We start from the raw sequence: 27,805 nt of genomic DNA, 5'->3' as shown, positions 1-27,805 counted from the left end.
AATAAAAGTGGCATTTGGATTTAAACAATTCCTTTTTGAAAACATTAAAAATTTTTGAACAATAAAGTTACAATGTTTATATAAAAATTTTACAAAATTATATACTTATTGTTCTTGATACAGAGCTCAACAAAGAAGTGTTAGGAATATAAGGTATAAGGTGAAAAATGCTATTAAATTAATAATGACATTAAAATAATGCAGACAGAACTACTGTAGTGTTACAAATATTACAATTACAAATATTGGTTAAGTAGTTAATTAGAAGTACTGCTGGGTCTGAATGCCTCTACACTGCATTCTGGGCTTTCCTGACTGGGAAACTTCAGTCAGTCTCTGAGCACTGGAGGCTGTGTGGTCAGTCTACTGCTCTTCATTCTGCCGTCTCATGACTGTGCAGCATTATTATTGTATTATTGTATTATTGTTAATGTAGTAGACAACATTATTTCATAAATATTACATTTTATAAATAAAGAAAATAATGTTTAAAAATCTTAATGAACACTCCTGGCATAATTGTGCAAGTGTCTATTTCACTAAGTGGACATCCCTAGAAAAAAATGTCCTTTGGTGTTATGCAAAAACCTAATTTTAATTTGGGCAATATCATGGACAACTACATTTAATTGAAAGACCCCACTCAAGGTCATGTGACTGAAGACCCCTATTAAGGCCATGAGAAGTGCACATGGTAAGTATTTCTCTCAGAATTGTTTAAATATTTAACTATGTTTTAAGACCATTGAAGTTGTTAAGTTTTTTGTCCTTTGGTGTGACACCATTCATCTATTCATGGTGAAAATGATTCTAATTAGTACTTTCATGTAAAATAAATATTACTTTAAGAAAATAATGTTTTAATAATGTGAACAATTCTGTCTCAAGTATTTATTTTATGTTATTTAATATAATTTCTTAGTACTTTTAAATGTCACACCATAGGACACATTTACAGTATTGTTGAGTGAAAAAGTGAAAAAAATATGTGAAGTCATTGACAAAATGAGTGACCAGTACTATTTTCTGAAACTGCAGTTTTCATACTCCAAAAATATATGTATTTTTTCTTAAAAAGTTATGCTTTCCAAAAAAAGTACTTTTTCTTGGTCATTTGTCAACTACCCATTTACATTTACAGCATTTAGCAGACTCCCGTATCCAGAGCAACATACAAAATTGCTTAAGTCTCTATCATTGGGTTAACTAACAGTAATCCAAACTACAGTAATCCCTGCTTAGTCTGCTGCCTCAGGGCTGTGTCCTCAGCCCACTCCTGTATTCCCTGTATACACACGACTGTACAGCTACACACAACTCCAATGTCATCATCAAATTCACTGATGATACAACGGTGATAGGCCTGATCACTGACAACGATGAGACGGCCTACAGAGAAGAAAGAGGTGAGCACCCTGACTAAATGGTGTCAGGAGAACCACCTCTCACTAAACATTGACAAGACCAAGGAGCTGGTGGTAGATTTCAGGAGACAGAGCAGAGAACACAAACCCATCACCATCGACAAGACGCCTGTGGAGCGGGTGAGCAGCTTTAAGTTTCTGGGTGTTAACATCAGTGAGGATCTCACCTGGTCCACACACACCGACACAGTGCTGAAGAAGGCACACCAACGCCTATTCTTTCTGAGACGTCTGACGAAGTTTGGAATGAGCCCCAGCATCCTCAGAACATTTTACACCTGCACTATAGAGAGCATCCTGACGGGCTGCATCACCACCTGGTTTGGAAACAGCACCGCTGGAAACCATAAAGCCCTGGAAAGGGTCGTGTGAACTGCCAGCCACATTGTTGGAGGTGAGCTTCCCTATGTTGACATCTACAACAGGCGGTGTATAAGGAAAGCTCGGAGGATCACTAATGACTCCAGCCACCCGTCCCACAGACTGCTCTCTCTGCTCCCCTCAGGAAGACGTCTCCGCAGCATCCGATCCTGCAATAGTCGACTGAGGGATAGCTTTTTCCCTCAGGCCATCAGACTAATTAACAGCCATAACTAACACAGCATACAGCATACTCCCACAATATGGTATGCTACACACTGCACTCAAACGTCAACAGTTCAACTCTGGACTACACACACACACACACACACACACACACATGCACATTGCATTCATACTGCATCTATACACACTGGACTATACACACACACACACTGCATTTAATTTAATATAACAATCTATCTGACAATAAGCTATCGGTACCACAGGACATTTCTGTATCTGTACAGTCTGTTGCACCTTACATGTTACATATATATTACATGTATATAATACTTATACTTACATATATTATTTATATTTATACTTATATAAATATATAATTCATACTGTGTATATAATGGGTAATTCATTGTAAATATGTCTAGTAGTACACTGTGTGTACTGACTGTGTATGAGCACATTGCATCTTTTCCACATTTCCGCATTTGCACATTTCACCTGGTACTGAGCATTTTGCACATTTTTTTTAACCTGTTTGTAAATTGTTCTAATTTCTGTTTCTTAACTACTGTATGTAAATGGTTCTGCAATTTCTGTAGCTCGCTCCCAAGAATTTCACTCACCATGGCACATGTGCTGTGGTGATGCGACAATAAAGGTGACTTGACTTGAATTGACTTGACTTGCCCCCGCGACCCAGCCCCGGATAAGCAGTAGAAGATGGATGGATGGATGGAATCCAACCTACAGGTAACAAATGCATTGACTAGTGTTTCTGAATCATGTAATGACATCACATTTCCTATCTTAGCAATATTTCTGAGATGAAAGAACACTATTCTAGTGATATTATTATCTTTTCTACAACAGTTTGTAGTTAAGCAACTGAGAGATCCTGATCAACTAATGGGTAAGTGCAATTTCTGAGTTCACCACAGACCCAACACAAATTTCTTCCTGCCAAAGTCATTAAATGATTGTGGTCCAAGTAAAGGCACCTCTGTCTTGTTAGAGGTGTAGGAGGAAATTAGTAAGGAGCTATTCAATTCAATCTTATTAAATTGTTGTCTCACATCTGACACAGCTGAAACATATAGCTGTGTGTACAAATAATTGCACAAAGGGGTAGTATATATAGGGAGAAAAGCAATGGGCCTAAAACAGAACCTTGCGAACATAACATTAGTATGTTAAGAGTAGTAGACCTTTAAATCTACGAACTGATAGCGATCAGTAAATTCTGGATAAACAACTAAGGTCTTTTGAGACGAAGTGTGAAGTCAGAGAGGATGGTAGAACATCCTCTTTTACAGCCTTGACTTGTCAGTTGCAAGCAACTGGATTAAAGCAGGTTGGGTTTTGTCTTTTATCATCTCTGGCTGCATCAATTAATTAAAATTTGTGTAATATTCTACTTTGGTAATTTTAAGCAAAGTGGTCTGTGGTAAAGGAGGTTTTATATTCAGCAGATATGGTATGGTTCACAGCTTGGACTTCTCACACTACGTCTTTCGACTTCACCTGACTGCTCATGGAAATAATGATAAGTGAAATAATTACTAAAGAGGAATATAGAAAATTCAGAGTTAAAAGATAAAAGAAAAAGAAAAAAAAAGAAAAAGAAAAACACACACACACTGAGGTGCCCTTGAGCAAGGCACCGAACCCCCCCAACTGCTCCCCGGGCGCCGGGGCATAAATGGCTGCCCACTGCTCTGGGTGTGCACTTTGGATGGGTTAAATGCAGAGAACAAATTCTGAGTCTGGGTCACCATACTTAGCCGTATGTCACATCACTTTCACTTTCAAAAATTAACTTCCTCTATATGTCAGACAGCTAAGTCACAGGCAGTCTTCAAGCTATTTATAATTACCTATATTTTCCTGAAGTACAAAAACTAGCATTTAAATATTGTCATCTGTGTGCTTTTCTTACTGTATTACAACAGAGTTTTCAAGACTGTTGGTCTGTGACCTATTGAACCAGTATTAGAATATATTTATTGTTGACAGTAAGTAAAATCATTCTTTACTTATTAAAAGAATGCATTGATGCCTCAGGCCTCTTAAACAGAACAAAATGCACAGAGTTTGTGGTTGAAAGAATACAGTACATTGTGGACATTCAATAGCATTTCTGTCTCTGGGAGTGTCTGGGGGGAAGTATTGCATCATCTCCCTTCTATGCAAGTGTTAACTATATAAAACTTGTTTTGCCTGGCACTGAACGTCTGCTGCCACTCCTATGCTGCATTCAGATGACATGAATCTTTTGTTTTTGACGCATGTACAGTTTCACAGGAAATGAATTTATCTCAAAACAATTTACTAAGTGACGAACATTTACAAGGCCATTCTTAAAGAAAACCTCCTGACATTTTTGATTGTTTTTAGATGCAAATGTAATGAAATAAAAAAAAGGCCAATACTTTTGCTTTTTCTGTATATGGAAAACATTTGTCATTTTGATCAAGATGAATATGAGATGATGGATCCAAATTTCTGATATATCTGATAATCTGAATATTTTCATCTAGATGTTTCAAACAAATTTGACATGCTGCCTTTTGTTTGAACCAACCTGATTTCCCTCTTTTCTCAGTTTGACTTTAAGCAGATGCTTTGACTTCTGGCTTGATGTGTGTCAAAAATTCAGGAACTTTTGTAAAATTCAGGCTCTTGGAGCCCTAAATGTTTTTTATGGCTCCACTATGCAGGAGTATTATTTCTGAATTCAATTTAAATTTATTTGTATAGCACTTTTAACAGTTCCAATTGTCTCAAAGCAGCTTTACAGAAGTTTACAGGCAAAAGAGAGAGAAAAAAGAAATAATTATATAAAATAATAATGAGTATAATAAAAAATAAATAAATAAATGAATGAATACATAAAATTAAAATATCTCCCTATCCCTAATGAGCAAGCCGGAGCAAGGGAAAGCTCAATGAGATGATATGAGGAAGAAATCTTGAGAGAAGCACTTCCTCATTTTGGTTTGAATGCTATGGATAGTTCTACTTGAAGACCATGGTGGAAGGTTTGAACTGACATTGCCTTGGTGACCTTCATTGAACATTTGATGACTTCACATTTTCTTCTAGAAATCTGTAATGACACTTCATATATTATGTCGTTATATAATACTTATATGTAAGTATTATATAATGACACAACAAAATATAATGTAACCTAAGAAAATTAATGTATAAATTTAAAATTTGGATATTTAATAAATAAAAATATTTTTATATAAAAAAATATAAAATCTCTATGATAGAAATTTTAAAGGTATTTTTATTCTGAGATGTCAACACTGTGCAATTTGTCATTTAAATTACACAATAAGTGCAAAGGATAATTGATCATTATACTTTGTGCAACCTCCAAAGTTAGGATACACAAAGAACGAATTTGTTCTGTGATGTATATGTGAAGAGTATATGTGTATATGCATATATGATTCTTCTTCTTCTTGTTCTTTACCATAGAGGATTTAATCTGCCCTCTAAGGTGCTACAGATTCTTTACACCTTCACCTTTTTAGTACCCTTCCAGGAAGCTTCAAGCCTGGATTGGAAACAGTGTAGTCTGGCTCACAAGAGAGTGGTGTACGTACCATCTCTAACCATCCACTCTGAGCTCCCTTACCTGCAGTTGATCAGCAAGAGCTGCTGGACCAAGGCCAAGAATATAGTGAAAGCCCTCAGCCAATGACAATGGAAACTTTTTCTTTGTTGATATCAGGTAAGTACTACAGTATACGAATGGGTACAGGTGTGTAATGCTATGTAAGACAGAAAGAACAAGAGGTTTGGCATATAACAACACATTATTACTTATTAGATATTTGCTATTGCTGAATGTATAGAATACTTTTCATGTTTGACATTGTATATTTGACTAAAACAAATTTGGACATCTGACAAAGGTGTACATATCTGATATATAGAGATATTCTTAGACACACCTGTACAAACATTAGGTCAAAAAACATGCTAACAATATTCCAGGACTGGGTGAATCTTTTTAAATTATATTGAAAACAAGATGTATAGAACAGTATAGCAGTACAATAGCTTTTTATAACCACTGCGTCAACAGGAAGCCAATAGATATTTTTAGAAGTTGGTGTTTTTTGGTTTTGCTTTTTTTTCTGTTTCAAATTCATATTTCAAAATTTATTTTATTTTTATGTTGTTATGTTATTATTTGTATTCTACATATATCTCTTGGAATTTCTTATTAATTCCTTAATATACAATTATGATGGTTAGCATGTTTAGCATTTGAGGAGCATTTTCTTTAAACACAATGATTAGCTTATCTATAAATAAACAGATTTTATTAAAAGTAGAGAGTAAAAAAAAAACACTGTTCCATTAAATGCTGAGATTTTTCCCCCCACCCAATTCCCACCCATATTAGGTCTCCCCACCCAATTCCCACCCATATTAGGTCTCCCCACACAATTCCCACCCATATTAGGTCTCCCCTTTTGTACACCAGATACCAGGCATGTAGAATGATTGAGTAATTTATGCATTGATTCCAGAGGAAAAGTGCACCCATTTAATGCACCCATTTTGTTTGATTGTGTAACCAAGAAATATATAGAAAATATCTAATTTTAACTTAAAGTCTATTTTGTAGAAATTATAAACTGTACACTTGTGGAGGCTTGAATAAAAAAGGTTAATTTGCCTGTGAATTCTATCTCTCCTTCCTTATGCACGAAAAAAGTATTAACAAAAGGCTTGACTAAACAAAAGTCAAGATATAATTCACACTGATGGGAATGATGGGATCATAGATTAAAAAAAAACATTTATTTGTCATGTAAACATAACATTATTTTCTTCACTCATAGCTTGTTAGGAAGTTGGGGTCAGTGAGGTAAGCTAACTTAGATCATTGTCTATTGATCATCTCTTCATGAAGAAACACCCATTATTGTTAAATTGAATACAAATATATTTTGTCATTGTTATGACCTTCAGTAATTTGTTTTATTTCTGTGCTGCCCTCTTGTGTCTTCTCTCTGTATTTGACATTTGTTTTCAGGAAGGTGGTTCCTGGAGTTTTGTGTATAACATTATGGAATAAAAACACTGTCAATAATAATCGTACGTAATTCAAAGCATTTGTGTGTAAATTTTAATTTTGCGGAGTTGGATCCCAAAATCTACAGCCACGACAGTTTACAGAAACGAGATTTTGCGTGTTTGTTCAAATACGACTCCAAAATGTATGACTTTGACAGTTTACACACACAACGCTTGTTTTCACAACACCTCGTTTTCACACACGAAAACGGTCTGCGAAACAACTGTCAAAAATACGTCATCACGTTCACAGGCATTACTATCCGAGGGAAGATGAATCGATTCCACGAAGTGCGCATGCGCCCCGCCCTCTTTTAAACCACTGGCACCGAAATGGCGGATCAGCAGCCAAGCGGGGGGTGCTCTTTCCCGCCCTATTGCTCACCTCGCCGAGGCGCGGGTTTGGCCGCGGTGCGTCGGGGGATGCTGCTCGGCCCTTCAGCTCGGTGGTGGACGTCGCTCGGCCTTTCAGCTCGGCTGTGGACTTCGCTCGGCCCTTCAGCTTGGATGCAGACGTCGCCTCGGCCGTTCAGCTCGGCTGTGGACGTCGCTCGGCCCTCTCTGGCTGTGCCGCCGTGTGCCCTGCTCCCCCCACCTGCCTCGCTGTGTGCCTTGGCTCCCCTCGAATACCTCGCCGTGGTCCTTGCTCCCCCCACTAGCCTCGCCGTCGTCCTTGCTTCCCTCACCTGCCATTCGCCGTATAAGTGTTTGGTGAACTGGGATATTTGGATGCTGTCACCTTACCACATTACCACCATGAGTTCCTAGTCCTAGTCTACCGCACCAATCCCGACGTCTTACCCCTGTTTGGAGTCTCGTCGCCCGGTGTGCACTCTGGGTTACAGTAAGAAAAAGAGTTAGAAAAATATTAGGTATGATTGTAATCATGTGATGGACAATGTACATTATGTGAAAAATGCAGACTGGTGAGACTACCTATGACAGCATAACTAAAAAGGAGTGGCAGAAAAGTGACAGAGATATGAGGGCTTACTGGGACATATAGGAACCCACCACAACAGTCTGCAAACCTGAGAGACTAGTGAGGGTGGTAAGGTGACAGTATCCAGACATCCCAGTTCACCAAACTGTGTTCGTTTCCCCTTTCCAATGTGTCCTTGGTTACAAACCCCTCTTGTTTTCCTGGTATAAAGAACTATCAAATTTCCACCCGTAGATAAATGGTTTCAATGGAGTCAGACAGTGTGACTATGTACAGTATGCCTACAGACAGCCATTTGGCATCAGTGCCTGAAGGCAGATCGTCAGAGATGACTCTGCTAGCAGTTCCTCCTTCTACCCACAAGAGGGAATCCTTGCCTAAATATTGAACGTTTTCAGGTTATATCCTGCCATTGAGGAATTTTTAACCAGTGATTTCTGTCATACTACACAAAGTATTGTTAATTTATTTTACTTTGAAAATCGGTATGTTGTTCCTTTCATTTTGACTCAAGTTTTGAACATTGCTCTGTTCTTGGATTTCTCTGATGTTCTCTGGATTACGTTTTTGTACCTCTCTTCTGCTGATTGCATATTTTCAGCTTTGCTTATTCTTTGCCTATTTCTGCTAACTTTGTTCCTTACCTGCCTTTGTGGATGTGTATGCTGTGCTGTTTCCTTCATTAAATTCTGCAAATAGATTCTAATCCCTCTGCTTCTGCTAATCTGTCAGAGAATGAGAATCAGAATATAACAAATAAAATTAGAATTTGATTTGAATTTCAATGTGTTGTTTTTTTAATGTAAAATGTGATTGATCTTCCCACAATTTCTTACTTCTGATCTTTGTATTAAAAATTGTTTGTTAAGTATTCATTACAGCACATTCATTGTCCCTTTATGGCTGCTGTGTGTGTTCGTGTGTCTCATTTTGTCATTGCCTTACCCAGGATTGCTTTGTGTTTTATTCAATAAAATCTTAACCTGCATTTGGATCCTCTGCCTCTTCATGCTATACACTTGATAAGCCCACTACAATCGTCTTCTTTGCATAAGGAAGTTGTGGTCCGAGCACAGGGCTAGCCATGATATGGTGCCTCTGTAACAGATATGGATAATGGAATCCTCGGGGGCCCAACAATGGCAGCTTAACAGTGCTGATCGATAACCCAGGGCCTTAAGGGTGAGGTGCACGATGTTTGAAAGCCAATGTTGACATTTGAAATCACCAAAACAAAAATGCCCCTAAGCCAAATGGGTGTCACCCTGTTTTGATAGCTCCGCCCCACACATATGTAACCCAGGCAACTATTATGTAACCCAGGCAACTATTATGGCAGAACCTCCTGAGGCAGCTGGCCGAGGGGATATTTTTATCAATAAATGAACACAATGAGTAATACTACGGTAATACAAATGTGTTTCTGTAGTACTGTGTGTTGTACCATGAAAGGTTTAGCTCTGTTTCATGCGGAAGACGCTGGAAAGCTGATCCTATATTAACACGAGTCCTGTTCCTGCCTTATCGTAAGCCTTTTTTCACTTTCTGTTTTTATCTGCCATGTCAATGTTTCAATCGCTTTCTGCTAATGTCACACATGCGCACTGAATACTCTCTCCGCTGCATATTGATAAGACACACCCCTTTCTGCTCATTGGCTACACATTTGTTTTGTTAGTCAGACTCAATTTTCTGAAGCATTTTCTGATGCACCCCACCTTTAACTGTTGCACTACCACTTCCAAATATTCAGTAGGAATTGACAGTGGTACACATCTGTGTTTGATGTATAAGGTAAACATGTACTAGATAGAGTGTTACACATAAAATCCAAATTTCTGCAAATGAGGTGGCCACTGCGTATTACCATGCTGCAGCCTTGTATTACTTTATAGATCTTAGATTATGTTATGGACTTAATAATTATTTTATTGCCTTTTAGTCCAGTCTTTTTTTAATCGCATTTTGAATTTTTGTAAAGCTGCTTCTGGTTTTTGGAGCATCAGTCTGAAGGACATATTCTAGAGATGCAGATTTGATCTAGAAAAGCTGTTCTAGCTGGAATCAGACAAACAAAAGGATATATATGAATATATTGAAATACGTTTACAATATGGTAACTCAAATAGCTAAAATCCGAACATAATTGGAATTTTTAGACTGAAAACTCAGAGCACCTGCTAACTCTGCTAATTGGCAGAAATGTAAATGTAAACATCTGCAGGCACTGAGTGAGAATTTCAGAGCTAGATCTCATCTATGGTTTGTGTGAATAACATTGTTTTTGTCAAAGTGTTTACTGACTTAAGGAGCTTGGAAGAAGTGACCCTACACCCAGTGTCGCTGTGGATGCAACAAAGCCTTTGCTTGTATACAGACTTGATGATCAACAGGCTCTCAATATATAATTGCCATTGAATAACGGATCCTTTCAGGAGGCCTGCAGAACACTGAAGGTGTCTGGGGGATACATGAAAATTCATTGTCATTCCAACATTCCTCCTGCATCCATGTAAAGAGCAAAGCAAATCTGTCCCGTAACGGGGTTGATGCAGTTTCTGTTAAAGCACATTAGTGAGAGTAAAAAAGGGGAGATGAAATGAGGAAGAAACCTTCAGAGGAATCAGACATAGAAGGGAATGTGGGAAAATAATTTTAAGTCATTGTTTTATTTCCTTTTAGTTCTAGCATATTTCTGTGGATCATATAGAAGCCCAATCAATTTACAAGGCTAGAGCTTCTCATCTCACTAAACTTCTTCAGATCCTCAAGCTCCAGAATCTTCAGATTTTTTTTTTCCGACGCAACTTTGATTTGGTGAGTGTCACTCTATCCAAAGAACCTACAGACCAGTGTACATGTGGTTATCCTCTGCTTTGTCACGGAAGAGTTAACAAACAGCTGCAGGGTTTGGTTTAACTACAATTTTGGTTTATTTTAACACGTTTAGTTTAACAAGTTTATGAGTGTTAAGTGCACGTCTTTTGTGTTTTTTGTTCTATGTTAAGTTATACTTGGCTGGATAAACAATGATTCATCGCGGCATGGCTGATCGGCAGGAACCACGCACACCCGACAGACACCGGCAACAGGTTACTCACCTATAGCCGTGATGCACTTTTACTACATCGGTCCTCGCTGCTGTGTAACATCAAGCCTGATGTGCTTCTACCACCGGAGCTTCGGCCGAGGAAAAGAGGAAGACGTGGGGGTATTCGCAGTAGAATTAGAAAACGACCATTCAAACCTCCTCTTCCCTCCATCATTCTGTCAAATGTACACTCACTTCGCAATAAAATGGATCCTTACTTCGACTGGAAAGGGCCTTCAGGGACATCTGTATCATCGCCCTGTCAGAAACATGGCTAGACCAGTCGGTCTCGGATGCTGAAGTCAGTCTGGACAATTTTACTGTAATTAGGGCAGACAGAACTGAGCAATCGGGGAAGACCCGCGGCGGTGGGGTGTGCTTGTACATAAACAACAGGTGGTGTAATAACATCAAAGTACATCACAAGTCATGTACAGCCGATTTGGAGATACTAACTGTGTCCCTTCGTCCATACTATCTGCCCCGGGAATTCCCTGTTGTTGTGGTCAGCTGTGTTTATGTTGCCCCCAGCGCCAATATCAATAAAGCAGCTGAGCTTATAGCCGGGGATGCTAACGACAAGTTAGCTAGGTATCCCGGTGCACCACTGTTCATTCTGGGGGACTTTAACAACTGCAAGTTGGACTGTGTGTTGCCGTCATTCCAGCAGTATGTTGATATTCCCACAAGGCGGGCAAACATCCTGGATATGTGTTATGGCAATATAACCGATGCATTTCGTTCCTGCTCTTATCCACCGCTAGGAGCTGCCGATCATAACGTCATCTTACTTCTCTCGCTGTATAAACAACAACTGAAGAAACATAGTCCACAATGCTACAGTGCCCCACAGTGGTCGGAGGATGCCATCGCACGCCTACATGGTTCCTTGGCATGCACTGATTGGAACATTTTTGACGGGAATCTGAATGACAAGGCTTCTGTTATTACTGATTATATAAACTTTTGTATCAAGCAAAGCACATGCATTCCTGTTAAAACAGTAAGGAAATATCCAAACTCTAAGCCATGGATTACTTCCCAAATAAAACAATGTCTTAAAGAAAAACATAAAGCATTTAGAGAGAAGAACTGGGTTAGCTTGAAATTGGCAAACCGCAATATTAAGAATGCTGTATTTAAGGCAAAACTGAAATACAAGGACAGACTGGAAAAAGATTTTTCCAACATGAACACAAAACAAGCATTCCAGACAGTACGGACACTAACAAGATGTGAACCCAGAACAACTTCTGCTCTATGTTTATGCTCTGTAAAGCCGCTTTGAGACAATGTCTATTGTAAAAAGCGCTATACAAATAAACTTGAATTGAATTGAACTTCATGTACAAATTCTGCAACAGATCCAGTACTATTTGTAGAAGAACTGAATGCATTCTACGCTCGTTTTGACAAGCAGAACTTTTCAACTGAATGTGATAACATCTTGAGAGCCCTCCCTCCTCCAGACCCTGATGAATTACCCCCCTTTACCGTGGAAGATGTGAGGCATCAGCTCAGCAGATGTAAGCTGAGCAAGGCCACGGGTCCCAATGGCATCTCAGCACGGGTGCTGAAGAACTGCGCTCAAGAACTCTCATATGTTTTCACTTACTTTTCAGTAAGGTTTATCTCACTGCCATCATACCTTCCATATGGAAAATGTCCATCATAATCCCGGTTCCTAAGAAACCTCGGCCTTCAGAGCTTAACGACTACCGACCTGTTGCCCTTACATCTATAATTGTGAAGTGCCTGGAGAAGCTGCTGCTAAAATTCATCTTGCCAGTTGTCAATCCACAACTAGACCCCCTCCAATTTGCCTATAAGGCTAAAAGAGGCACAGAGGATGCTGTAGCCTGTCTGCTGCATCTCCTCCTTCAGCACCTGGATTCCCCTGGCAATTTTGCTCGGATAGTTTTTTTGGATTTTAGCTCTGCCTTTAATTGCATCCAAAGACATGTGATGATTCAGAAGCTGTATCACCTCAACATCCCCTCTCGGCTGATTCAACTTATACACAACTTCCTTAGCGACAGGCAGCAAGTAGTACGGCTGGGCTCAATTACATCCTCTGCTCTTACTATTAATACCGGAGCACCACAGGGCTGTGTGTTAAGCCCATTTCTGTATACACTCTACACAAATGACAATATCAGCCCTTCGTCTAGCATAAAATATTTAAAATATTCTGACGACACAGCCATTCTTGCCCTGCTTAGAGACAACAACTCTGTCATGGATTATCACACCACTGTTATGCACTTCACTCAGTGGTGTGAGGGTAACCACCTGAATCTGAATGTTAGCAAGACAAAAGAGCTGATAGTCAGCACCCTATTGTCATTCAAAATCAACCAGTTGAAATAGTGGACAGTTTCAAATATCTGGGAGTGACACTGGATAACACACTCACCTTTGCTCAGCACATTATGGACATTCAGAAAAGAAGTCATCAAAGACTGTCAGTCATTCGCAAACTCAAAGGTCTTAATGTCACTCCTCGTTTACTATTACTACTTTATCAAAGCCTTATTCAGTCAATTTTACTGTATGGTTCAACTTGTTTTTTTGGCATGCTTTCTGTTAAAAATATGGTCAAGTTACAGGTCTTCCTACACCCAACCTTATAGAACTCAGTAACACAGCTATCGGACGCTTTGTCATTTCAATAGAACGGGATTCCACACATCCACTAAATGAGTATCTAGCCCCACTGCCCTCAGGGCCCAGGTACAAGGCTCTGAGGTGCAGAAGGGACCGCTTTTGAAGAAGCCTGATTCCCTCAGTCATTAAGTATCTTAACAATAGACATCGCTGAGTGTTATTCTGAATGTTTTTGACATGTGTGTATTATGACTGTCTATGATTATGTTGTGTGTATCGAACAAGTACAGTGTTGTGGAAAAGAATTTCCCCTTTGGGGACAATAAAGTAATAAAGTAAATTAAGTAATCAGGGAAGAATTTTGGTTATCCTCTGTTGATCAGGGAAGAATTGTGGTTTATCCTCTGTTTACCAGGGAAGATTTTGTGGTTTATCCTCTGTTGATCAGGGAAGAATTTTGGTTTATCCTCTGTTGATCAGGGAAGAACTTTGGTGTATCCTCTGTTGATCAGGGAAGAACTTTGGTGTATCCTCTGTTGATCAGGGAAGAAATTTGAGTTACCCTCTGTTTATCGGGGAAGAGTTTTCGTTTATCCCCTGTACATCGGGGAATAATTGTGTGTTATCATCTAGAAATCAGAAACAGTTATGGGTTATTCCCTACTTTAGAGAAACTAACAGTAGATCGTCTAAAAAGAGAAATCCCATAGCATTTAAAAAGAATGCAAGACTGATCCCCACTACTGAAAAATGTGGATTAGCTACCCCTTTGTGGACTAGTGGAGAGTTCAAATCACTGTTAGATGAGCAAATGAATGTTATAGTGACAGACTCAGTCAAACAGAATTTGACAAAGAAATATGGCATTCATCCAGACAAAGTGTGGTCTGTTGAAGAGTGCAAAAAGGTGCTAGGTGCTCGTATCAGAAAGAAAAATGTCAAAGGAATTATCTGTTGCCACATGGAATTTCGTGTTACCTCCGCACAAGAGCATGCCCAACGTATTGCAGAGCTAGAAGAGCAAAACAAAGAATTACGTGCACAAGTATCTTCCATCACTACTGTATATCCTGACTTGCATTCTTTGTCTAACCAAGAGAGAGATAATGTGTCCTTTAGTGACCTCACTGATCAGCCAGTCAATGCCCTTGTGTGTGGAGCTCAAAAAAGGGTTCAAAGTAGAATAGAAGAGGCAGAAAATACTCCTTGCCCATCTCCAGTATTACGAGTGCAAACTGTCATTAAAGCTTTAGGGCCTGAAGCAATAGAGAGACTTTCTCAAAGTTTGCCATCAGCACATTCTAATTTTAAAACTGCTTCTCTATGACATGTCTCTATTGGAGGTCACTCAACTTATGTCTCAGGTGTTAACAGAATCAGAATTTAAGTGTTTTGAAAATACTGTGTATACTTCTGATTTCAAATGTGCCAGCAAAGATGAGTTTTGAGAAGGAGTCCTTAGGATACTGAAGGATATTATTGGGCCAAAGATTGACTGGGCCAGAGTCACTAGCTGTGTACAGAAAAAGAAAGAAACTGTAAGTGATTACACTGAAAGATTTTGTCAATCAGCCGTTGCATACAGTGGAATAGCCAACAGTCCAGATGATGTATTAGGTGATAAGGGACCATTAGTCAGGGCATGGTTTGATGGCCTTTCATCACAGTACAGGAATGCTCTGCCTTTCTTAGACCTTACTTGGTGTATTCAAACACTGAAAAGCAACTTGGACAGGTTAGCCATCTGGGAAAGGGATTCTGATGTTGAGATAAAAGTCAGAACAGCCGCAGAATCGCTAAATAATTCCTATGCAGAGACTAGGCAAGAACCCGGATTCCCCAAGAGAGAGGGAACATGTAACTATTGTGGAAAATCAGGGCACTGGGTAAAAGATTGTAGGAAAAAGCAGCAAGATAGCAGACGAAATTTACATAACCCCTCACCCACCCAGCCTGCTTATAACCCAGAGGTAGTCCATCCTCTTTCTAGTGAAACCATAGGACAGCTTGTTCAGGCCTGTACAAATGCAGTTTTAGGCCAAACAATAAAAGTCAGGTGCCCAAATTCAGTATCCACATCAGAGATTGAAGCTAAAATCACCTCCTCCTGTTGGGGAAATTGGTTAACTACTCTCACAGCCCTCAACTTGGTTTTTGACCATGCCCCTGTCACTAACCCATCCTCTTGTGTGATGTCTGCAATGACTGATGTTCCTTTAGAGGATGAAGAAATGACTCATGATTGTGTTATTCTTACTCATCTTCAAATGCTATTCCAGAGAGTCCACTAAATAATGCTGATTTTGAATTGTTTGTTGATGGTTCAGCTCAAGTCATTGGAGGGAATAGAAGAGCAGGAAAAGCAATGACCTCTGTATCTGATGTAGTAGCTTCCAGTCGTCTCCCAGATTCCAAACCTAACACTGCAGAATCTCAGGGTAAAGCTCTTACAGACGTGGCTGCAAAAAAAGCCTGTTCATACTGTACAGTGCAAGTGGGTACTAGAATGACAACAACCAGTGTCATTATGCCTCCAGACTCTCTAACAGACCTCTACAAAGATGTTCCAATGTATGAAGCATGGAAATGGTTAGATAAGGGAGCCATGGTTGATTTTACAAGCTGCTGGATCAAAGGGGGAAATTATATGGCACCAGAATCACTTCTGCCATATTTGGCTCTGCTGTTACTTAACTTAAGTCACATTAGTCCAGCAGCAATGATTCAACCTTTGTCAAATCACTGGTGGAATCCCGGAATCCGGCTTTTAGAGGTATAGACACAGAGACAGCCAAACGCTATGTTGTATGCCAACAGAATCAGGTCGAGTAGACAGAGCAAACAGGACGTATTTTACAGTAGATGTAGTGAAGAAAGTTGCCAGAATGCTACTATATAAAGGAAAAAGTTGGACTCATGTCTCATACTGTAAAGTAGTTTCATCACCTGCAGGGATAGACTAGGACACACAGACCAGTAAGAAGCCCAGGGAGGAACCGAAGGCAGTAGGCCTCGGTGGCCAACCCGGTGGTGAAGACTTCCTTATAGAATTCCCCTTTTATTAGCTTATCCCTACCTAATTGATCCTTAGGTGTCATAACACTGCAGATTAGGGAAAGTAAACAAAAAAAAAAAACTATACGATCACAGAGATTCTGAAACTAAACACTATACGATCACAGAGATTCTGAATATAAACTGTAGTATGGAAATATGGCTCTCCTGCTTCTCTCTTGCTCGCCTTCTTATGTTTGTGTTACAGATACAAGGATTGAAAAGCACTGCAACAACCAAGGCAACAGAAGCATCAAAGCACTGACATCTGAAGACATCTGCAGAACAACTGCTCAGGACTGGCAGACAACATCAATTCTTACTGTCTTCATTTACCTGATGACAAAAAGGAAATCATATATCAAGCTACAATGTGCACTGCAGAAGCTTTGGACTATAGAAAACAACAAAGAACTATTACCCTTAAAAAGTTTTCTTTTCTGGCTCTATGTTAAAGCACTCAGGCCAAATATATTTTTGGTAAATAGAAAACTGAGCATGACTTTAATTTATTTTTTATTATTGATTTAAATCTATTGTGAGAGTTATTAGAACTCTCAAAGGGGGAGTTGTGGGAAAATAATTTTAAGTCATTGTTTTATTTCCTTTTAGTTCTAGCATATTTCTGTGGATCATATAGAAGCCCAATCAAGTTACAAGGCTAGTTCATCTCAAACTTTACATTAGTCTTGTAGTTCCTGTATCTAATTAATATGAAAGGAAAGGGCAAAGGTAACTCAGCATATCATCTGTCCCTTTGTGACATTTGTCCCATTGTTTAATTTGGCAATGGGGTTCAAGGTCTGAGTCAAGAAGGAATGCCAAACATTAGAGATGAACTCGTTTCTATGATAATGAAGGGGTCTGCAAAAGACTGTTATGTTAATGGGATTAAGGGTGGGTGAAAGTCCAGGATCTGGTGTGGGGCTGTTACATCCTTTCATGCTTTGATTGTCACCCGAGTGTTTTGTCTCTATCAGATGGGACTGCCCCCTAAAATGTGTATATTTACAATGTATTACAACTTTAAGTCAGACTTGAGGACTGCAGCACCCGGGCCAGTACGCTCTGACCTGCAGACTCGTTTCATCGTGTATCAATAAAGACTACTGCACAAGGATTTCCAAGTCTCCTGGTCTTCTCTGAAAAAAAGTTTACAACAGGAATGTTGTGAAAAATCCCAGAACCCAGCAGTAAAAAACAGAGAGACATGCCTTAAGGCGATTATGATTGGAGTCATAAGACACATGGGGATAAACCCCAGATGTTGTAATAATCTTAAGGTAATATATAACTAGAGAATAAAATAACCAAATAACCACACTTGAGTCAGAGGGTGGATAGAAGGTGATTTATTATTATTATTAAGGTGTTTTTATTAGGCCTTAGTAAAGGGGAGTAGTAGGAGTGTAATCTGGAGATCCAGGAGTGTAATCTGGAGATTCAGGAGTGTAATCTGGAGACGCAGGGTTAGAATCAGAGGGAGAAGATGGAAAGGTGGGAGAGAGGGGACGAACATAGGCATAAGGAGGGGGGGAGCCGGGAGTTCCAGGCTCACGGGTGCAAGGGTGAGCATGAGGACAGCCATCAGTTTGAGATCCCCTGTCCACGAGGTTTACCAGAGTGGTTTGAGAGGAGGACATGAGAACAGGAGGATTTCTCATAATAGGGGATGGCAGATAAGCATGCGCAGGCAGTTCAGGAGAAATGAGCTGTTCCAGAAGCGTAGTGAGCTCAGAGATGATATGACGCAGTTGGAAGCGGCGATAGCCGGCCATGGGGTCAGCAGGCGCAGGTCTTGGATAGGGAGAAGGACGAGGGTCCCGGCGGGTGTAGCCAGGCTGAATTGACCGACCTGGAGGTGAAGGATCTAAGGAGAGAAAAGAGTAACTGACTTAGTAGAGATAGAGGAAATGAAGCTTGAGATATGTATATGTTAGCAAGCCCAGCCAGGGGATAAAAAGACAGGCTGAGATCATAAACAATTAACAGGCTTGAGAAGTTAAAGAACTCCACTTGTACACAAGCAATATTACAGCAGCAATAGCTTAACAATAGTAATGTTATAGAATGACGAATAGGTAAGAGCCTTTTTACATAATATCATGTGACATAAAATAGACTCATAGAGTGAATATAATCAGAAAACATCATATACAGGAGAAGATAGCAAAAGGGAAACTTACTCATTTTAGTTGAATGCAGGTTTACTCCTCAGGGCAGATGTCTGTCGTAAAAGACTCAGAAGCAAATGGCAAATGTAACTTTGACGAGGGAATGGAGCCCCTTTTTGTGCACATTTGTAATAACAAATGTAAACTTGTTATGAAAAATGGGAAAGACAGTGGTTCTCAGACCTTGGCCCATAGCGATAACATGTTAGGTAGAATGGAAAAGACCATTGTTCCCAGACCGTAGCTCATGAATTGTTATGGAAAATGAAGAAGACCATGGGTCTCAGACCTTGGCCCATAGCGAAAACATGTTAGGTAGAATGGAAAAAAACAGGGGGCCACAGTCCTAGGCCCTGAGAACTAAAGGAAGGAAAATCCATAAATGGGCATTTGGTGCTCATAAACATGTTGTGCAGACTGAAGAAGGCCCAGGTGTTTAGTCTAAAGTTATGCGAAATAAGGGAAGGAAAATCCATAAATGGGCATATGGGTGAAAGGTAATGGGAAATCAGGGGAAATTGGGTTCGGGTGTTTAGAGAACATAGTGGGTAATGCCGATAAAAACAGGTGATATGGCACCTGGGACTCCAAAAAATAGTGGGAAACGAAGCGGGGGCGAGGAGTGTTAGGATATATATATATCCGGGGCGAGCGGGCCAGTTGGGGGTTGTTTTTATTTTCGCAAGGACGTCGCGAGAGTTTTTGTTTCTTTCTTGATTGATTTGGCATGACATGCCCTTATGGGTTTTAATTTGTTACTTTGAATTTGGTAATTTGTTACTTTTAATTTGGCAATAATTTGTTACTATTAAATTTGGCAATTTGATACTTTGAATTTGGCAACTACAATTTGTTGGCTGATTGACCACAATAAAGAAGTTTGCTCATTCTCATCCAGGCCTGAGGAGTTTTCTCAGTTTCTTTTGTAGTAATTATAGAGTTAACAGTGAAATTTAACTAAAAGCCTAAGAGAAGAGGACACCCTGTGATGTGTCGACTTGGAGACCGGCTCTGAGTTCCGACAGGAACCTAATACTCATTTGGGTGAACTGTGCAGGAAATAATGTAAATTTAAACAATGTCCTTTCTACAACAGTTTGTACTTTAGTAAACTACTGGGTCAGTGCAAATTCTGAGTTCACCACAGACCCAAAACTTATTTCTTCATGCCAAAGTTTTCAAATGATAAAAATAGAAAAATACCCATTTACAGACATAATATTATCCGCTTTATTATAGATATTAATATCAGGCAAAATAAACATATTTATGCACATGCAAGAATGAAATATATATATATATATATATATATATATATATATATATATATATATATATATATATATTCGATTATTTTCTTTATAGTATGAAGCCTACAAGCAGCTTGAAATTCAATAAATATAAATAAATAAATGAATAAATAAATGAAAAAATAAATAAATATTTAAATAAATAATTGATTCCAATAAATTCCAATGATACAAGACATTATTTTACACATAATCTGTTTTTAAAAGAGTCCATTTCTGGTTGCATATTGGACGTTGTAGGACCGTCTTCTGCTGTAGCGCCTCCTTAAACCAGCACAGCAGCCACAGAGCAGACACTGAGAGTTAAATAAAGAGAGACAAGGGGGAGTAGAGGAGAGATTCTGATTAGATATTTATGCTTATTTTTATTGTTGTAAAATAACGTCTTTAATCAAAATAAACAAATGATCTTAGTCAGATTCTGCAACAAATTATTGACATATAAAAATAAGAATATTTATATTTCATGTCAAAGAGCGTCCTAAACCTATATGGTTTACAAGTGATTTTGGTGACACTTACACAGAGTAGAATCCAGCAGGGTATGAGAATAATGACTATACTGCAGGGGATAATGATGCCCAGGATCCATGCAAAATTTCCACCAGTGGTGGTGTTCTGTGCTTGGACTGTGGGCCTCAGGACTACGTGGACAGGGGGGTCTGTTTGGGCAGCAGCAGTAGTGATGGTCGACAGACCGCTAATGTTGAGTACTGCATATAGAAATCCACTTGGTGTCCACTTGGTGTCACCTTCCACAAAGACGTATTCTGAATTAGCCACAATTTCTGCACCATTAAATCTGGAGGAAAAGTGAGATAAAAAATATAAATTCAGTGTATTTCCTACCCTTAAAGAACACATGACAGATAATCATTTCATTGTAAAGAACAAGAATGTGTTTTTAAAGGCAGGTCTTTGGAAATAATTGTCCATAATGTTATGTTGGTCTCATTCCTCTTTTGGTTTTACCACTAAAACTACAGTAACATTGATTAGATCCTGTATGTTCAAGTATTCACCTGGAGATAAACATCAACGTGTTCACTTTGGAAGGCTGCAGTGTATCAGGTGCTCAGGGTTCCCTGGACTGTGCTCTGTTAGTTAAACTTTATATTTTTAACACACTGAGAAACAATTTAAAATCTCAAGTACTACATTTTTCTGTTTGTATTGTGTAAGAACATCCTAAGTTTTCCTGTTATTTTTATTTGTTTGTGTAGTAAAATATAAAATGTGAATTCTTATGACCTAGAGAGCCAAGAAAGCCAAGAAACACAAAGCTTAAGACCAGTCCAGCCTGTTTGCTGATCACCTGACTATTATTTATTGTCTTCTACATTTTTCAGTTTGTCTGTAATTTAACAATAAATCTACAGTTATATCCAACATGTCTTTGAATATTTCTATAAGATTAAGGCAGTTCATATTTTAAATTAATTAATAATGGTGCTTGCAAAGCAACATTCTTGTTATTGTGCCGCACAAAATATAGCGTGTAACTTGTCCCGCAGCTTTTGTCCTAGACCCATGGATGAGGTGTCAAATCGACCGGTTCATTGAGGAGAGGTGTGCTATGACTTTTATAAGCGATCGGAATTCCCAGTACGGAAGCTCACGTCATGTGTAGCCCCGCCCCCAAAATTAGCGAAATCAAAAATTTAGCACAACATGGACATGTGACATATCAAAACACTCAGCACAATGAGGGGAACTTGCCATGTGCAAGCACATTCACATTTTCTTTAGAAATGTACTGCTCTAGTTATTATTATTATTATTATTATTATTATTATTATTATTATTATTATTATTATTATTAATAATAATAATGTGCTTGCAAAGCACATTCTTATTCTCTTGCATACTTATTATTATTATTATTATTATTATTACTATTATTATTATTATTATTATTATTATTATTATTATTATTATTATTGTTCTGATTTTTATAATTCTTCTTCTTCCGGACACTTTTTCGGCGCGTAACTTGTCCCGCAGCTTTTGTCCTAGACCCATAAATGAGGTGTCAAATCGACCGGCTCATTGAGGAGAGGTGTGTTATCTATTTTGTAAGCAATCAGAATTCCAGAATTCCCAGTATGGAAGTTTAAAGGGGTGTTTTTTCCCCATAGACTTGAATGGGGAATATCTCTGTAGATGTGCTAACATCCAAAAGAGGGCAGCAGACACCAGTGAATCTGTCAGATCACACAACGTTGGAAGAAAAAGATCAAGGACGGAAGTACATTTTTCGGTCAGAAACGCATTTTGGATTAAAGTGTTTTGGTTTAAAAGGCTTACATATTCCAGTTCCTTAGACTCTTGGGGATTTTTTACAAGCATTTGTTTTGGAAAATATTACCCCAGTGAAGAAAGGTAAGCGCTGCCTATTTCCGATGACTATCAAGTTGGATTAAATTAGTATGATGGCTATAAATAATATTATGCTTTGTGTGTGGGCTTAATAAAATCCCGAGAGTCTAAGCTTTCAAACAATATAACATTTAACCGTGTATTTAATGCTTAAAATGAGTTGGTGGCATGCCTTGGACAGCACGGCGGTCACATATGTTGTTGTTTCTGCCATTTGTATAACTTTTTGTTGTTTTCAACTATCAGTGTAGTTTTTATAATTTTTTATTTCAGTTTGGCAGTTTAAACTAATGTCCTTTTAAGAACAGCAACGGCTCTTTTAAGAGCCACCCATTAATTAAAATTAAGCACATTTTTTTTTTGTCTCCTCACATTACATAATTATTTTTTAAACATATGACACGTATATTATAATAAAGCTTGGGTATTGTTAGACGCGCCATGCTTCACATTAATGAATTAATACATAAAACCGCAAAGGCTTCCTCGTGTTCCTGGATGGCTTAGTGGATAGCGAATCCGTTTAGCATGCAGACATTCGGGGTTTGAATCAACCCTCGGACGTTTTTTTTTTTCTAAAACTTTATAATAAAGGTTCATTAGTTGACATTAGTTACCACATTATTAACATGAACTAATAATGAACTGCACTTCTACAGCATTTATTCATTTTGTTCATGTTAATTTCAACATTTACTAATACATTATTAACACCGTGTTAACATTACTTAATATACTGTGAACTAACATGAACAAAGAATAAACTTTATTTTAACAAAGATTACTAAATACAATAATTTATTGCTCATGGTTAGTAAATGTTAGTTAATACATTAGATTTGAACTAATGATCCTTATTGTAACGTGATTATATTTTTTCCCAGTAAAATCACTGGTTGATGCTTTAGTTCAAGATCTTCATGGCGCTTGTTTCAGGAAAAGATAAATGGATTTTCAGGTGTGCTCTTTTGTTGCAGGTGAGAAACTAGTCTGCAAATATAACCATAGTAACTGTGCAGCCAAACCCTAGCAACCATGTAGTGCACCTTACGAACCATATTGCAATATAAAGAAGCCATATCTCAGTTACACAACATAAAATACTCAGCACGACGAGGGGAACTGACGTCACGTGTAGCCCCGCCCCTAAAATAAGCGAAATCAAAAATTTAGCACAACATGGACGTCATATATCAAAACACTCAGCACGATGAGGGGAACTGACGTCACGTGTAGCCCCGCCCCCAAAATAAGCGAAATCAAAAATTTAGCACAACATGGACATGTCATATATCAAAACACTCAGCACGATGTGGGGAACTGACGTCACGTGCAAGCACATTCACATTTTCTTTAGGAAATGTACCATTCTAGTTATTATACTACTTCTTCCGGACACTTTTTCGTAACTTGTAACATAACTTGTCCCGCAGCTTTTGTCCTAGACCCATAAATGAGGTGTCAAATCGACCGGCTAATTGAGGAGGGGTGTGCTCTGTCTTTTATGTGTCTGTCAATCTAATGATTCCAAAAGTATTGGCACCCCACCAGGTATTCATGTGACGTCATGTGTAGCCCCGCCCCCAAAATACTGTTCTATGCAGTATTATAATAAGTATTCCATTATGACTGCTCAGTAGTCACTTTTGTCCAAAAGTATTGGCACCCCACCGGGTATTCACGTGACGTCACGTGTAGCCCCGCCCCCAAATTAAGCAAAATCATAAATTTTTCACAACATGGACGTGTCATATATCAAAACACTCAGCCCAATGATGGGAAGTGCCTCACGCGTGTTTTGGTAACGTCACGTGACGTCACGTGTAGCCCCTCCCACAAAATAAGCGAAATCAAAAAGTTAACACAACAAAGACGTGTTACGTTCAATTACGTAATGTATAGGTTTTGGGATGTTGTGTTCTTCTCCCTTGTCTTTTCTTTCTCTTTTTTCTCTCTGCTAAGCAGCGCTTCCAAATCATCTGCAGCTGAGGCCAATTGGCTTGGCGTGGCTTACATGCTATGCGGCGTGCTGGGGAGATAAAACAGGAGAGAGACACAGCGCAAGAGAGAGGCTTTCCTTATCCGCTATCCCAGCACCGTGGCTGTTGTGTCTGCTATTAAGCAATTGGACATATGTAAACAAAGTGTTGATGTGTGAGTCTGCCTTTGTCAACCTGTGTAGGGAGTTGGGTGCCGATTTATTTGGGTTTATATTCCCTTTCTATATTTTTTCACCTGTTTTTCGTTAGTCAGGGAGAGAGGTAAGAATATTGTCTTTAATTTTATTTTTATTTTGGGCAGGGAAGTTATTTGGTTAACATTAAGTAAGTTTCTTTTGTTTGTTGTTTTCGGCACTTGCTCTCTCCTGACGTTTTGGGTTGTTTAGTCTTATTTATAGTTTGTATTCATTGGCTTTTGTTATGCCCTGGACAATAAACAAAAATATAATAATATTTTTTGGTGCGGTGTTCTTTCCAAGTATGGTGTTAAATAGAGTGAACCTCTGAGTAGTACCAATTCATAAAGTGAGACGGGCTGGGATAAAAGAAAAGGAAAGTTCTCATTTATTTATTTATTTTACTTGTTTATGTTCTCAATAACCCCTAGATAATTGGAGTTCGTAACACATGTCATATATAAAAACACTCAGCCCGATGAGGGAATCTGCCTCACGTGTGTTTTGGTCACGTCACGTGTAGCCCCGCCATGTTGTGCTAATCAAAAAGTTAGCACAACATGGACATGGGTCATATATCAAAACACTCAGTACGATGAGGGGAAGTTGCAATGTGCAAGCACCATTCACAGTTTATTCAGGAAATGTACTGTTCTAGTCTCTATTAATACTATTCTGGTGCTTGTATTCTAATAAGAAGCAGCTTTTATGTTTCATGTATATATGAACAGGGTCAGCCAGTATACAGCATCCCTGGAACAGTCTGGGGTAATGGCTGCAGCTTGGCAGGACTGGGGCTTGAATCTACAATCTTCCATCAGGAACCCATTGCCTTACCAACTGCTCTAATCGGTGACCATCTGCACATGATCTTGATTCATTTCACCATTCATCAACCAATGATGAAAAATTGGCTCATATTACTCAATCTTTCAAAACCTTCCAGTTTACTGTAATGGCTCCAGCATAGAGATATTTCTTCAAAATGAAATTTTTATTTTATTCCTTAAAGATAATGTCGGAATTTTGAATCAGTTCTGTGAAGCAGCACTCAAGATGAGATGTAAAATGAAGACACTTACGTGTAGTTTGCTTGTGGGAAGACAAATACAGGAGCATTTTTGACATTCAGAATATTGTTCAGCTAAAAAAGAGGGATAAAAAAATGGTCTTAGTATTTTATTTATTTTTTACATTTTTTATTTTAGAGTGTAAAATAATTTGGAGACGAAGAGAAGTTGCTAACACATACCAAGCTGTTGATGGTGTTTTGAATTAAAGAATATGTTCCATTCCTCAGCTGAGTGTCCTTGGAGATTGTCACATTGTTGATTTGGAATCCAAAGCTTATAATGTATGAGTTGTTGCCAATTTCTGAAAGTTAGATAATGAACAGAATTATATTCAACACATTACAGTTAATATATTTTAATTCTAATTTAGGGAGATTAATAAACTAGACTCACTCTGATAGGTGACATCCTGTATGCTCACAGGATCACTCAGTTTTTGTGTTACAAGATCTCGTGCTCTTCTGATCTTTGTATCCAGCAGAGCATTAGCAGCATTGAGAACATCAGCCTCACTAGGTACTTTGGTCAAATTCTTAAAAACTAGACGAATATATATCAGAACATTCCCCAATCTGAAATCGGAAAGCAAATATAACTTGTAAAGTACATGAAGAAAAAATCGTTTAGAATAGAATAACGTGGTAATAAATTATAATTGAATGAGGTGGAATTTAACACATTTTGTTAGAACAACTAACTTTTGAAATTATATTTCAGGACACTTACACAGGTGAAATATCATTCAGGAAAGATGCTGGTGTTTTAGCTTCTCCAACTTGGCAGTTGTACAGCATGTCTCCTATAACCTGGGTTCCTGAAATCCTGTTAACAGTAGAAATATATTCAAACATCACAATATAATTTGGTTTACATTTCAAAATACAGAAAGTATTTTCTGTACAGAACACCACTGTGAACTCACGTGAAGAAAGAACTCTGTGGGTTGAATGGTTCTGCACCAGCTTCATTTAGAAGTGTGTTCAACTGGATAAGGAAAGATTATTTATCAGTTTGTATTTGTCATCAAAGATGATTCCCCGGTGTTGATTAGTGAGATATAAGATCATTTCACTAATACACAATGTGCTTAATTATACTGTATTGAAATTAAATTTTAGGAAAAGGAAGAGGAGCAGGCATGGAAACCACTGCTCTCCAAAGCACCAGAGGTGGCAGGGCAGGAAGTAAGGGAAGCCTTCCTGAAAAGGACCTTCCTAGGAACCCTCGAGCACCAGGATTACTTCTTAGCATGCCTGGCCGAAATGACAGCCCTACGGTCTCCTCTCGCCTGACGGGTCTGCTACCAAATACCGTCTGTAAAAGCCGGAGTCCTGATCTTGGAGGGGGAGAAACATGTTCTTTCTCCCATTTTCTCAAAAATGGGAGAAGTTTCTCTTGGCGGAACGAGGTTTGGCAACCTTGGAAACCCTAGCTTTTGGGCGTTAGGATTCCTTCTGACCACAGATGAGCTCCATTAGCAGGTCAGCTTGGTAAGCCTGTAAATCTGTGATTGTGTGCAGCACCATACCAGGTTATCCTACAAGATTGTAGGCCTTTCCTAAAAGGCAGAGGAGAATAAACAAGCAGAATATGTGTCATTCCACAGCTTCAACACCACAGTGTGGAGGTCTGCGGATATGGGAGATGCCTGCATCGATGTGGAAGCGGTAGCAATTGTCAAGCTCAGAGTGGACAATGCTAAACTTTCATAGGAACAGTCTAAGCTAAGCTAAGTAACAGAAACTTTGCTCGGTTCCAGGAGCTAATTGAACACCAGAGAATGTAATGGCAATTTAAGTGATTCTTGCTCCTCATTGCCTAGAGCTCCTCAATGCCTAAATCGAGTCCTTCAATAAAGAAAATACTTATAATTCCATGTTCATTTAAGGAGAAATCGACCAAGCGAGCTCCCAAAGTCAAAGCAGAAG

The 27,805-nt window shown here is 38.7% G+C and overlaps 3 protein-coding genes and 1 long non-coding RNA gene across 4 annotated transcripts in view; 1 reads left to right on the top strand and 3 right to left on the bottom strand.

The window, feature by feature from the left end:
* The window catches only part of LOC113646501, a 201,010-nt gene that overhangs the window by 170,592 nt on the left and 2,613 nt on the right, over window positions 1-27,805 (bottom strand). The window lies entirely within an intron of this gene.
* On the top strand, window positions 9,659-12,439 carry LOC125141043. The gene is made up of 2 exons (XR_007140386.1): window positions 9,659-10,830; window positions 11,022-12,439. It is a non-coding gene; the product is annotated as an uncharacterized LOC125141043 (long non-coding RNA).
* LOC125141038 (DNA-directed RNA polymerase II subunit RPB1-like) lies at window positions 18,102-19,178 on the bottom strand. The gene is made up of 2 exons (XM_047812373.1): window positions 18,952-19,178; window positions 18,102-18,635 (listed from the first exon to the last, which is right to left on the bottom strand). Exons 1-2 carry the CDS (start codon window positions 18,953-18,955, stop codon window positions 18,151-18,153), a joined length of 489 nt encoding a protein of 162 aa, XP_047668329.1. The 5' UTR covers window positions 18,956-19,178; the 3' UTR covers window positions 18,102-18,150.
* LOC125141037 lies at window positions 20,405-26,884 on the bottom strand. Its single transcript, XM_047812372.1, has 7 exons — window positions 26,800-26,884; window positions 26,604-26,699; window positions 26,271-26,449; window positions 26,057-26,178; window positions 25,887-25,948; window positions 20,772-21,051; window positions 20,405-20,545 (listed from the first exon to the last, which is right to left on the bottom strand). The coding sequence occupies exons 2-7, from the start codon at window positions 26,669-26,671 to the stop codon at window positions 20,450-20,452; spliced, it is 807 nt and encodes a 268-aa protein (XP_047668328.1). The 5' UTR covers window positions 26,672-26,699; window positions 26,800-26,884; the 3' UTR covers window positions 20,405-20,449.

The sequence above is a fragment of the Tachysurus fulvidraco genome, chromosome 4 (assembly GCF_022655615.1).
Source record: "Tachysurus fulvidraco isolate hzauxx_2018 chromosome 4, HZAU_PFXX_2.0, whole genome shotgun sequence".
Taxonomy (NCBI): Eukaryota; Metazoa; Chordata; class Actinopteri; order Siluriformes; family Bagridae; genus Tachysurus; species Tachysurus fulvidraco.
Note: the sequence above shows the minus strand (reverse complement) of the source record. Positions and strands in the feature narration are given on the sequence as shown.

Coding starts and splice junctions, on each gene's coding strand:
- LOC125141037 (XM_047812372.1), bottom strand. CDS start 26,671: ATGCTGTACAACTGCCAAGTTGGAGAAGCTAAAACACCAGCATCTTTC. Junction 26,179..26,270: donor ACAGGATGTCACCTATCAGA/GTGAGTCTAGTT, acceptor TCTAACTTTCAG/AAATTGGCAACAACTCATAC. Junction 25,949..26,056: donor AAAACACCATCAACAGCTTG/GTATGTGTTAGC, acceptor CCTCTTTTTTAG/CTGAACAATATTCTGAATGT.